This window comes from Pseudochaenichthys georgianus, chromosome 18, assembly GCF_902827115.2.
Source record: "Pseudochaenichthys georgianus chromosome 18, fPseGeo1.2, whole genome shotgun sequence".
In the NCBI taxonomy this organism is placed as follows: Eukaryota; Metazoa; Chordata; class Actinopteri; order Perciformes; family Channichthyidae; genus Pseudochaenichthys; species Pseudochaenichthys georgianus.
Window position 1 is genome coordinate 24251174 of NC_047520.1, and position 14075 is coordinate 24265248.

Here is a 14075-nt window from a genome sequence, read left to right on the forward strand (position 1 = left end):
GTCTATTTATTACATGATGGTTAACTATTGCCTTATTTATACCACTATCTAAATAAATGTTTTCCATAGTCATACATTTGTCAGAAGACCATACTCATGACACACAGCTAAGGTGCAATAAGGCCAAAATAGTCCAATATGGAGAAGGGAGGCTGAGCACAAGGTTTTCTCACTAAACTCAGGTGACTTTGTTAACACAATGGGGAAGTCACTTCACAGAGTCCGTAATGTCAGAACTCATAGAGCTCAACCATCCACCATCCGAGTATCATAACTCTGACAATAAAACAATACATACATCAGGTTGTAGTGTGGACTTAGTTATGTCTTTGATCTTGCGTCTCAGGCTTCCTGTGTCACTTTGTGAACTGTTTTATCATATGTACAAGTGTAAAAAGCCACACTGGTGCTTTATATGGTTTGCCATATTGTCCCATATTCGTTGTCCTAAGTTTGTACGTTTTTTTTAGCTTTTTAGGTTATTTTTTTATAAATTAAATTCCTTTTTTGTGAAAATACTTTCCCTTATTTTATGTTATTGCTAAATAGTATATTAAAAATAGTTATTTGTATTATCTTTATATTTTTCAACTACGCATAGAACTTATGTTCTTAGATTGTTTATGTCTGCACCAACAGACCCCAAAGTACATTCCTTGTATGTGTGGCAATAAATTGGATTCTGATTTGAAGTGTGTTGAAGCACCAAACTGAGGAGATAGAAGCTATTCTATGTGTGTGTCCACTGCTCTCATGTGGCCACCTGTCTGTCCTCAGGGTGAGGCGGTTATGTCACTACATCGTGACTCTGCGATATTTTGAGATGAGCATCCTGGTTGTGATTTCTATGAGCAGTATCGCTCTGGCAGCAGAGGACCCGGTCTGGACCAACGCCCCGCGCAACAATGTGAGTCACAGTCTACACGTACTTCACACATAAACACATATATGTTAGCCTCACTGGAAACAATGCTGCTCCAAGATCCAGTAAAATAATATAAAAACAAGGCCAATAGAACAAGTGAAAATATGCTTGGTAAGATGTCTTGAAATAAGAAGGGATATTTAGCTAGTCAGATCATGTAATAAGCTGGGAATTCTTATTTTGAACTACATTTACCAGTATCAGAACATGTTGTGTTACAAAATAAGACAGAAATGCTCAAATGTGTTCTGTCTTCTGATGCTAGTTGGTGATTTTCCATTAAAAAGGTTTTTCTAAAATTGAGTAAGATTTATTTCTTAAAACATTACATGACATGTTACTTGTTAGACGCTTTTATCAAAAGTGTCAATACTGTGGGCAATCCCCACAGGGAATTTGGGGTGAAGTGTCATGCTGGGACATGCCACAACGACATGTTGACTGTAATGGGGTTTGATCCTGTGACCATCTGATCCCCGGACCAAGTCTCTATCCACTGCACCACACGACGCTTTAAGAAACGTGTTTCTTCTCTATTCAGTGTCTATTCACAGCATATACGGAACATTTTATTATTTAATTTTAGCGCCAGTGGAGGTGGGTAATATTCTGAAAAAATACTCACATATTGTGTGATTGCAGTTGTTTATTTACAGGAAAAGAGTTATCTGTTTCGGCACTGATTGAGTTTTCTTTGCAGGTGCTCAAATATCTGGACTATGCTTTCACTGGGGTTTTCACTTTTGAAATGGTGATCAAGGTAATCATGTCAATAAATACACATGTCAACAATTTGGCCCGTTATAGTGTTTATTTGACCGGTAGTCTACATAGTTTTATCTATGCATATAATTTACTTTTGACTTTGGCTTTATTGTCTATTTTCAGATGTTTATATTTAATGTTTATTTTTGTTTATGTTCTACTCTATTTCAAAACATTCAAACAAGCTGCTGTGACCAACACATTCTCACCCCCAACTCGGCCTATGTTGACGTTATGTCAGGGTCCCTGTCGTCACTTTCCAACGCAAGGGGGGGCCCTTTAGCGTCGAGTTTCAACTATCAGCAGGGCGTCCCATTGACTTGCATAGAGCTCCCTGAACGTTGGTAATAGACGAGTTGGGATCGCGGCGAAATGCTCTCCGCAGATCCATTCTCACAGCGTTTACCAACCTTTTTCTTTCTCAATATCAAGCCACACTTATTGTTTTTACTTCTTTATTTTAATTGAATAATGTCGGACTTTTGTTGCCGTCAGTTATGGGGAGAGTAGAGGCTCAGAATACTGAAATCTGTATTGTTTCATCGTTTTTTCCTTCTAATTTTGTATTCTTTTCCAAACCACACACTGTTATTTACTCAACAATAAGACAACATTATCCTTGTGTTTATTTATTTGTTTGATTGTATAATGTCGGACTTTTGGAGTCCGTCAGGACCGAGGGTCGGAGCAGCTCATTCGAACACAGGAAGCTGTATTTTCAAAATAAGAGTTCATTTTAATATTATGTTTGATAATACTATTTTTATTAACAGACCACTGGGTCATGTTTAGACCATCTTTTCTGTCGGTTTGGTGTTACAAATATAAAAACATTATATGTGTGGATAACAAAATATATCATAAACTAAACTGGAAACAACAGTATATTTTATTTAGGGCTGTCAGTCGATTAAAATAGTTAATCGCGATTAATCGCAAATTAATCACACATTTTTGATCTGTTCTAAATGTACCTTAGAGGAATATTTTTCAAGTTTTTAATACTCTTATCAACATATGAGTGGACAAATATGCTTTATGCTGATGTTTATTATCATTTGAACAATGACAAATATTCTCATGAATATTAAACACAACAACCTCTGAACATTACAGATATTCGCCTCAATTCAACCTGGAACCTCTCTCATACAATAATACAATACAAATGGTGTGTGTGTGTGTGTGTGAGCGCGTGTATGCGTGTGCGCGTGTGTGTGTGTGTGTGTGTGTGTGTGTGTGTGTGTGTGTGTGTGTGTGTGTGTGTGTGTGTGTGTGTGTGTGTGTGATGGATCGTTGGAGCTATGTGCAACTCAAGGCATATGCTCGAACGGGAGCTGCCTGGACGCTGCAATCATGTTGCACTATCCGTGCTGAGTGTGCTGACTTCTCATACAATGTCCCACTGTCTGGCTTCCTGCATAAAGTCAAGTGCTCGGCGCAGTTGTGTGGATAGAGCGCTCCTCTGTTTTAATTTAAACAGCTCCTTATATCCGTTAGCGCAGCTAGCTAGCACCAGATGCTAACAACAACAATGCACGTACGGTCTCTCGCTCGCTCGGGCCACACATACACACACCCTCCCGGTCCTCCCAATAGCCAGTCGGTGCCTGCCGGTGAGCGTGGAAGTGTGGTCTGCCACAAGCGGGCGGCAGGAGCGGGGCTGTCAGCATCAGCTTGTAGATGGTATTTTAAACTCGATGCGCTCTGAAACTACAGGGTGGCCGAGGAAAAAAAATACACATGCGTTAATCGCGTTAAAATAATTAGTGGCGTTAATTTTTGTTTGCGTAACGCGTTATTAACACGTTAACTTGACAGCCCTAATTTTATTGTGTCAACACTGTTAAGTGCTTTAAGTGGTTAAAGCACGTTATTGCATTTTTTTGTTGATACGTTGTATTTGATGAAAACATGAGGATATTAAGAGTACATACTTTCATAGGGGGAAAAATTATAGAAATATAGAATAGAAAATATCAATAAGATACTGTAAGTGATCTCTACAATAAAACAGTTTAGTGCCGGATGTCCAAAGATATTAATAGGAGGATGTGCAAAACAGACAAACTAATTAAACTTTATTTAAACATTAAAAAATACTTTAGGTTAAGGCGAGACACCCCAGGTGAATAGGGTAATTTTTTTTAACTTAAAGGTATCAGCTAGAAATTTCTCCAGTTAATTACTTACAATAAGGCAATTGTCTTTTGTATTACAAGTTTTCTGAAATAGCATGGTTAAATATACACATTATCCATTATCTCATTAAATATGCACATATTTTAACACATTTCAGGAATCGAAATCTGAACTTTGGATAAAGCCAGATTCAAAATTATGGTTTCATGTTGTAGTCATATTAGTATTGAAGGATGAAGATAAGGAAAAAGTAACTGTGAATATAAGTTATAGGAAATCCTGTTATAGGAAACCTTGAGCTGTCTGAGTGGAAAAATAACCTGTTAAAGTTTACTGCTGTTAAAGTTTACTGCTGTTTAAGTTTACTGCTGTTAAAGTTTACTGCTGGCCGGCTACATCCTGTTATCTTCAAGGACGAGATGTGGGGCCCTGATCCTCACCAGACGCAACTGTCTTGTGAGAAAACCAGTTAAAACAGGTAATTAGAAAAAGGGAGTATGGCCCTGGCCTGACCTTAGCTAAAACTGTGTGTTGCTGGGCAGAAAAGGCAGACTGCAGCACAGAGAGCACCAAAGGTGGGGGCTTCACAGCAAACACTATAAAGAAAAATATATATTCAGAGTTCGGGACTCACTTCAACTGGGACCTCACACTGACGAGCCTGTCACGGTGGGAACTCAAGAAGGAGTCCAAAGCGCTTTGTGGTATAGTACGGATTGATATATTTTTGTTGAACTGTGTAATAAAGTGCTTATTTGTAGAAACAATTCATTGGAGTGCAAAGTCTAGTTTTTGTACAGCTAACAGAGAATAGTGTCTAGGACACAATTCCTTTTCCCTCAGAACTAAGAAAGGTCATCGGCAGATCCGGACGGCGACCCCGCTCTGGCCATATCCAAACGATCTGCGCGGAGGACGGACCTGGTCCGGTAAACTCCAACAGCTTGGTGACCCTGTGACGTGATGGTCTAGAGCGGGAAGTCCGGACACCGATGACCTTCTGAGAGGACACCAAAAAACATTGAGTTTACGGCTTTTACAAGAAACCATCTCACACAATCAAAAACCCGGGTCATTTAGAATCAAGGTAAGCATCTGCCTGTTACAACAAATAGATGTGTTTGAAATACCACTACATTTTAGGATTGTGTGAAAATGGCAGAAATAATTGTCTCAGCTAAAAAGTAAAGATAAAACGTAAATAAAATTGTGTGCACTGAATAGATCAACAAGGGTATAAACAAATCTGTGATGAGAAGCGGGTGGAACCCGTAATTTATGAGGATCCGCCGCGGTCCAACGGGAAGGTGTCAAACTTGTCAAACAAGTAGCCAACAGTAAGGTGTCAAACTTGTCAAAACAAGTAGCCAACAGTAAGGTGTCAAACTTGTCAAACAAGTAGCCAACAGTAAGGTGTCAAACTTGTCAAAACAAGTAGCCAACAGTAAGGTGTCAAACTTGTCAAAACAAGTAGCCAACAGTAAGGTGTCAAACTTGTCAAACGAGTAGCCAATAGTAAGGTGTAAAACTGGTCGCCGTATCAGTAGCTAATATATCTGTGTACAATGTTTGCTGTTTGTTGATTGTTCTGTCTGTTGGTTGTCATTGTTGATTCGTAAAGACCTTGTTTTATGTTGGTAAATGTTTTGGTATACCAATAGTTTGTTGATTAGTTGTTGAAAGAAGCCCCCCTTCTCTTGAAAAGGCTGAGAGCTCCAGCCGGAGCCGGGGTGTCAGTATTTGTCTGTGAAAGAATCTACCCCCACTTTCGGATTCTGTAGAAGAATACTCTTTGTTTCAATCAGAAAAAGAGCAAGCTATTCATCACAATTGTATTTTTAGGTTATGAATAAAACAAAAAGTAGTAGCCTAAGTGATAAACAGGAGGGTTTTTGAACGCTTGTCAGTCAGAAGGAATATATTAATGTTTATATAACAGGGGAAGCTCATTTGTGGTCAGCTGCTCTCTGTTCTTCAATATTCTGTGTTGCTCCACGGACATTCAAATAAATAAGAATAAGGACATTAAGAGTAACGACAAGAATTGTCCAGTGTATTAATAAATACAAGTGAACACATATTAACCTAGTCAGATAAATAGATACGAAGTCATTCTTGTTTCAAGGAAGCCCCCCCCCCCCTCATGGAATGCCTGTTCAAGCCGGGGTGTCTGTGAGAGTACCCACACCCCCCTCCTTCTTTTTTCTCTCTCTCTTCTTAAATGCATGAAGAAAGAGCATTGAATTTAAAACAAGGAGTGAATAACATTGAAAATGAATAGATCAATGTGGGAGCTCAAGTAGTAGATATTGAAATAAATAAGAAACTATAATTTGCTGTTTTTAGCATAGTTTTTGTAGGATACAGTTACGTCACTTTGTGGTTTTATGAGGGGTTTTGAGAACTGATTGGTACCATTACATTGCATTGTGAATTTCGTGGTATTTGTCATTTACTGAGAAGTTTACTTATATTTCGAAGGCATTTATTGCATACAGTAACGTTGAGGGAAAGTAATAATACTGTTTGCTGAGTATATGAAGCAGGTTAAAGTTTGATTCAAATTGAACATAATAGTGGATTATTCCACCTAGTGTTTTTATAATATCATTAGTAGACATTAATTGTGTTTGTAAGTTTATGAAGAAAGAGTAGAAAGTAAACGGGAGGTTGTTATGAGTTTGTCAGTCAGAATGAATCTGTTAAATGGTTACGCATGACAGAGGTGTTGCACAAACACACCGGTGATTGATGAGGGGAAACTTGAGCCGGCAGCTGCAGGGCACAGGGAGGAAAGAGAAAGACAAGTAGATGTTTTGAAGAGTTCAGAGAGAGTACAACTTGTTTCTAAATAATGTCATATTGTTTTGTGAGTAAACATGAAATAAAAATATATTTACTAGATATAACAACAACATGCTTAACTAGGTTGACAGAAAACTGCTATTAACCAGTTTCAGCAGCTACTGTCATATCTGTGTTCTACAGAGAACATATGTTGCATTTACAATTCATATTAAGGAAGTCCACAATTGATACCATTAAAGACCTTTTTTGGTTTCAAATTAAAGAAGATTTTAAAGATGAAGTAAGCAGGACTTCAACTAGACAAAAGAGATTTTACAATGTGGTTTTACTACTGTTAATGGAGTAAAGAATCCGGGTAGACTACTGCCATTGATTTGTTTTAACATTCACATGTTTCAGCATTCCTGACCATATAGACACTCAGCCGTTTTATTTCGTAACCCTTTGGGGGAGAGATTTAAATTGAGTTTATCTCCAGTTGCTGGTTTTATTGTGATTACAGCGGCACTGGAAAGTTGTGCGCCACCTTTGGGTTGTACTCTGAATCAGTGTGTTGGTGAAGAGTTGCTCACTACAGAAACAGAAGAACTGTGCAAAGAACGCATCTGAGGAGGGTTTGACATTTTGCGTGTACCTCGTTGTCAAGGCAACAGTGGTGGGAAGAGAAACAGCAGTTTTGGGGGATTCCTGCTGTGCGGAGGACAAGTGTGTCTGCTGACTGTAGCACATTGATCCAGAGGTGCCTTCCCCCTCAGGACATCCCAGTGCAAGAGTTTCATTGATCCTATTGGCTACAGCTGCAGAGGACAACGCATTACTGACTGTTCACAATGTGACAAGATCTTGAGACAGGCTGGTCTCAGGCGGTTCAGACTCTGAGGAAAATATGCGATGATTTGACAGCATAACTGTGCAAGAGTTTTCCAGAGGGTGGTGTACAACAATAACATTAGTGTTTGAGAGGGGAGGCTGATTGTTTAAATGATGGTCTGGAATGCTGAAAAGATTAAAGTTTAATATTCTTGGTTGACAAACAAGACATCTGATTATTAGGTCACACATAATAATTTAGACATATAAACTAACTATGAGTAAAGGGATTAATGGATTTCATATCCTAGGGAGGGTTAGTTAGGTTGCGAATACTTCGCAGGGTATTTGCTAATGTATTTTGAAGAACAAATAACAAGGACACAAGTCCAATTTTGTTTTGTTTTTAGATTAAATTGTCCGTTACCAAAACTGTTCACCTTGTGTCTAGATTTGGACTTTGAGAGTAAGGGAGTATTTAGGCTTATTTTTATACATCTGACATTTTAAAATATGTTGGCTAGTCACCAGATAGACATTGGTTAAGAACTTTTCTGAAGATTGAATATTTGTTCCATTTCTACATATTCCTATTTAAAAAGTAATTTTAGAGTAAAGAGGGCTGATGCTGAAATGGGAAATAATGTGGGGCCTTCAATCACCCATTAGAAGGGTGCATATTATTGACGACCAATAGGGAGGAGGGGTCACTCGACCCACCCTGCAGTGGGTTTTAAAATCTTACTTGCAGCTTCACAGGAAGCGCACAGCACCAGATTATGAGTTTAGAGGACTAGAGGCACCACCTCCTAATAGACATTCATTTAGTTAGTAATTAACCGACATTTAGGGATGTTAAAAAGTAAAAACATACCTACCATGAGGGATGATTCCTAAGTTCAGCTACAAACCATTGATGAAATTACTTCTGTTTTTAGGTCCTTGATAAGGGAAGGAGTGATTGTTACATGTTCAGGACACCCAGGGTTCCACGCACTGTTAAAGAGGGTAACATTGTTCTTTAAGTGCACCAGAATTGAAGATAAATTAATAGAATGAGTTATGGAATACATAGCAGAGCTTTACAGATCCTGATAATGTTTTGACACAAGATAATAGTGATGTACACAAGTTTCTGAATTACATCTATTAGACGTGTTGATATTGATTAGGTGTAAATGAACTGCAGTAGTAGTACAATAAGGAAGTGACATTTTTTGGCCAACACTTTTCAGGGAATTTGGGAAAACAGAGATATCTTGAACATTATAGTTGTAATTGTGAATTAATAAATGATGGCGCTCCATATATACAGATTTCTATAGACGGATGATGCTGGCCTGTGCTGGAACATCTCTGCAGGGCACGACACATGGCCAAAAAGACTGAGACCAACTGACCTTTGACCCTGACAGACAGGGTAACTTGGGAAGGCACTGTCAATGACTGACTCTGAGGTGTACCTGACCAAACTTGACTTTACAACCTGACAGTGTGAGTGTGAGTGAGTGTATGTCTGCATCTGATCAGTGCAACTGCATGATTTAAAACGATGACTAATCAAGCATGTTTTGGACTAACACATTATTTCTGTGTGAAATGAGAGGTTTCCTAACATTGCACAAAAGGGGAAACCGTTTCTAACCTACTTGATATTTCACTCCCACAGGAGGTAGCGGTTTGCAGAATGTGAAACTCAAACTATGACATTTGAATATTCTGTTTCTTTTAGGACTGAAAGATGGAGAGAAACACTTACTGGAGTGTTTACTGTGGGAAATGATGGATGTACATTTGGGAAAATGTTTGGTATTGTCTTATAATCCATTATGACCTGAAGGTTTTCTTCCCATACAGGTTTTTGTTTACACATGAGATAATGTGTAAAAAAGGGGGAGTGTAAACTTTACAATGTACATTTTTCATTTAGGGACTGAAAGGAACCTGCTGCCCAACTCCATTGTTCAATCTGATCATTGATTGACAGTTTTAGAATTGACCTGCTCCATATTTGCGGATAACACACTGTTTGATGAATGTTGACATGTCTCTAATATTGATTGAGTTATAGCAGGTAACACAGATAGAGAATCAGTGGCCAAGGGGCTACCAGAGAGATGGACTTAAGAAGCTGACCTGTGAGTAATGTGTCAACTAATGTGTCAACAGGTATTAAAGTAACTAAGGTTTGAAATGTAGAAAGAACATATTTACAGTTAAAGTTAAAACATAGTAATGTAATGAGATAGAATGTAATTTGGACAACATCATGTAACTAGCCTGGTAAAGAAGTAAAAGCCATAGACTTTATTGTTGAGGTCATTATGGGGATATACATTTAATCTAAATACATAATAGAAAGACATTTGAGGACAGTTTGTTGGAATTCTGTATTCATTTTTTCAGCGGGATAATATCTAAGCACTGACGGGTAGAAGCAGTATCACCAGGAAGCCATTCACTTTGAATCCATAAGATTAGTGTGTTTCTTTACCAGAAACATTAGCAGTTCAAATCATATTCAGATTTTTAATGGGATCTCAGGGATTTCATTTAAAAATAAATACAGATGCTTGTCAGAAATTCAGAGCTATTGAAATATGTTATTTAGTTTACCTAAAGATGTTGGGGTTCTTATTTAGTTGGCACAGTCCAAGTATTAAGATTCTGAAGCTGCACAATTAATTTAGAAAACCTGTGCACAGACGTCTGTTGTTTTAAGACACCCCACCAACAGGCTCCAAGTTGCCACGCACTGGTGGGTCAAACAGCCGAGGGCCCCAGAGCCCGGAGCGTAGGCTTGAGGGATTTGTATCAGATTTCTCCACACAGGTTGCTGACACCATCCAGGACCTAGGCCGACTGAACATCAGGCAAACAACCGAAGCCCCCCAACCCCCAAGTGTGGACATCGACTCAACTTCAGAGGAGGAGGAGACAACCGGAGAACCAACGGCAGCCCAGGAGATAACAGCCGGCGAGGAGGCACAACAAGGGACCGCTCCCCCAAAGTAGGCGGTACACCACACGCATCACATACACACACCACACAAGAGACACTCACCTACACTGATACACCAAAGAAACTTTTACAAGAAAAACGAAGATGAAGAAGAACTCAGGACCTAACCAACACCTCTATTGCTTGGCCTTAACACTTTGTTTTTTCATCATTGTTGGAATAATCCTTATCATAGTGGGTGAAAGGGGGAGACAAATCATTGACCAAAGTAATAATCCAAATTCCCCACAAAATGAAACTACACAAGATATCAATGGCCGTGTTTGCAGCAATTTTGACCTTGTGCGGGTGCTGCTGCATCCCATGTATCCGCTCAATGGTGGACAAAATAATTAGTACCGCCATAGCACCTTCTACTCCCCTGGGCCAACAACTCGCCTTGCTATCCTTAGAAAACAACCCAGACATTGAGGAAGGCGAAGAAGAAGCAGCAGCAATGGACACTTTCCCGACAGCACCATCAGTACCACCGTATGGCAGAATGTGGGAAAGAGAGACAGAAGCCTAAAACAGCTGACATAAATGTACATAAACAATAGTGTTGTTTGGTTGCCCCAATCATTAGAATGGGGCAAAAGGGGGATTGAAGGATGAAGATAAGGAAAAAGTAACTGTGAATATAAGTTATAGGAAATCCTGTTATAGGAAACCTTGAGCTGTCTGAGTGGAAAAATAACCTGTTAAAGTTTACTGCTGTTAAAGTTTACTGCTGTTTAAGTTTACTGCTGTTAAAGTTTACTGCTGGCCGGCTACATCCTGTTATCTTCAAGGACGAGATGTGGGGCCCTGATCCTCACCAGACGCAACTGTCTTGTGAGAAAACCAGTTAAAACAGGTAATTAGAAAAAGGGAGTATGGCCCTGGCCTGACCTTAGCTAAAACTGTGTGTTGCTTGGCAGAAAAGGCAGACTGCAGCACAGAGAGCACCAAAGGTGGGGGCTTCACAGCAAACACTATAAAGAAAAAGATATATTCAGAGTTCGGGACTCACTTCAACTGGGACCTCACACTGACGAGCCTGTCACGGTGGGAACTCAAGAAGGAGTCCAAAGCGCTTTGTGGTATAGTACGGATTGATATATTTTTGTTGAACTGTGTAATAAAGTGCTTATTTGTAGAAACAATTCATTGGAGTGCAAAGTCTAGTTTTTGTACAGCTAACAGAGAATAGTGTCTAGGACACAATTCCTTTTCCCTCAGAACTAAGAAAGGTCATCGGCAGATCCGGACGGCGACCCCGCTCTGGCCATATCCAAACGATCTGCGCGGAGGACGGACCTGGTCCGGTAAACTCCAACAGTATCTAAGGCTTTTACAGAAGGGATATTGGATATCTCTTTGTATCACTCCATAAATCAGAAAATACTGTCAACAGCCCTAAAATATCAATTTTCGCCATGTTTTTAGGTATACAATGTTGTATAATTCAGGCTATGAATGATATATGAACAAACCCTTCTATAAAAGCCTTCATAATATTGATAGGAAGATAACTGGAAGGTTTGGTGTATCTACATGCTACTGAAGTTGAAATTTCGAACTCAGAGTAGGAGAAAAAACTCATTTTGAGAAAACAACCTTTAAAGATTGCAGTGAGGCGCTAGCTAAACCCTCCTGTTCTGTGGATGATAGCTTGCGCCTCGACGCACTCCGTGAAGGTATTTCATGTTCGGGGTAATTTGTTTTTTGTATAACCTTGCTTCGTGCAAGTGACAATTGTTGTCGTGTTCTCTGTGAACGTTTTTTCGCCGTTCTTTTGCCATTTTGAGATTTCAATTTCTAGCGGAAAGCTAACCAGGAAGTGTTTTAGCACACCACGTGACGCATCTGAACGAATCACGTTGTCAGAAATTGACACCAGCCAATGAGATTTCGTTTCTTGGTTTAAGACCCCTTTGTGCTTTCACGATTGGTTGCTGATACAAAGGAAATGACCATATTTGGATCCGATGAGATTGTGCAGGAGAGACACAGCTTTCCAGCGATAGCTCTGTTGACATGGTGCACACAGCGGTCGCGGTACTTTATGTTACGTTAGAATGCTAACTTTTGGTGAATTTAGGAGAAATCTACAGACGCAAATAGACAAACTATAGTAAAATAAACACTTAAATGTGTATTTTGTACGTTTTCCTTCTAAAAGCCTGAAAGTAAATATGTTATAGAATCAAAATAGCACAAAATCTCAAAATTGACCAGTACTTGAGAAACGATGTTTTTGCCTGCCGTGTCTCGCCTTACGGTCTTCTTTTGAATAAGAAAATAGCTTTGGGGGTATCTACTGATAAATACTAAGCCTGACACAACACACTCTCACTCCCTAAACGTCCAGGAACGACGCTTGGTCAGGGTCCCGTGGCGTGCAGTTGGGACGTGCCGAGGCTCCTTCAGCTTCATAAACGGACGCAAAGAGCTTTCAACTGATTGCATTGTATTCCCATCGGCGGCGGCATTTGACGCTCATGGAAGCACCGCATCCGTTTATGTCGGCAGCTCTTAAAGGCTGTGTGAGCGTCCATTCCCATTGGATAACGGAGAATTGTACACCCGGAAGTAAGTATTCTCCTTACTGTCGATTGATTTGACAGTGATATCTCCACCACTCATCAACTCAAAAACACCAGATTACCTTTGTTAATTAAACGACATTGATAGGTTTAAATTATGTACAATGCTTTTATGTTTTTCCCCTTCAACTCTGAGAAACAACTTGTTTTCTCTGAAATGTGGAGCGCCAAAGAGACTACACTACCCACAATCCCCAGCTATTGTTGACGCCTGTCCGCTTTGCGACAAACCCCGTGATTAATCTTCGTGTAACATGTAAGTACTAAATGGGTGAAAATCGCTTGTATCCACAATGGGCAGCATTAATATATACCCACATGACAGCTCATTTGTCACGATTCTCATGTTATGTCACGTTTGTAGTTTTGTCTGTGTTGGTGTTTTTCTTGTCTTTGGGTTTTATTGTGTAAAGTGTTCACCCCCGTTTCCTGCCTGTCTGCTTTCTGTCTGTTTCCCTCCCTGATTACCCGATTGTGTTCACCTGTTGTCCTTGTGTTTCTCCTCCCCTGCCCAGCTGTGTCTTGTTCTGTGATTACCCTTCTGTGTATTTAGTCTAGTCTTCCCCTGTGCTCCATGTCGGTTCATTGTTTCCCCTCCATGTCATTCCACGGTCTGTGTTCCTTGTGCTGCTCGTTGGTGTTGGATATTTTGGATTCTGCCTTGTTTTGCCACAGCTTTAATTTATTTAATAAAGCTCGCTTTTCGTTATTCTGCATTTGAGTCCTACCTGCTTCACCCATTCGTAACAGAATGAACCGACCAAAAATGGACCCAGCGGATATGGAAGATTTTGAGTTAGATCTGTTCGATCTAGACTTTTCCCTTCAATGTTATCATGCCGAGTGGAAAGGAACTTCTTCTAGAAGGGACAAAGAGGCTATTCTCGAGAGGGCACGAATGGAGGTGGCCGAAATGCCTTGGTTGAGGAGTTTGTTGCCGGAGTGGTTACAGCTTTTCACAAGTTGTCCTGAGGACTGGTCCGACGCATCTAACCCTTTCCTCGGATCCGACTACGGTCCTGTTGGAGGTCCACGG

At 39.8% G+C, this 14075-nt stretch overlaps 1 protein-coding gene across 1 annotated transcript in view; it reads left to right on the forward strand.

Annotated features, from left to right (window-relative positions):
- LOC117463543 (voltage-dependent N-type calcium channel subunit alpha-1B-like) overlaps nt 1-14075 on the forward strand; it is a 186054-nt gene that overhangs the window by 52844 nt on the left and 119135 nt on the right. Inside the window, 2 exon segments of the mRNA XM_071206520.1 lie at nt 778-907; nt 1626-1685. Of these exon segments, the coding sequence (XP_071062621.1) occupies nt 778-907; nt 1626-1685 (190 nt within the window).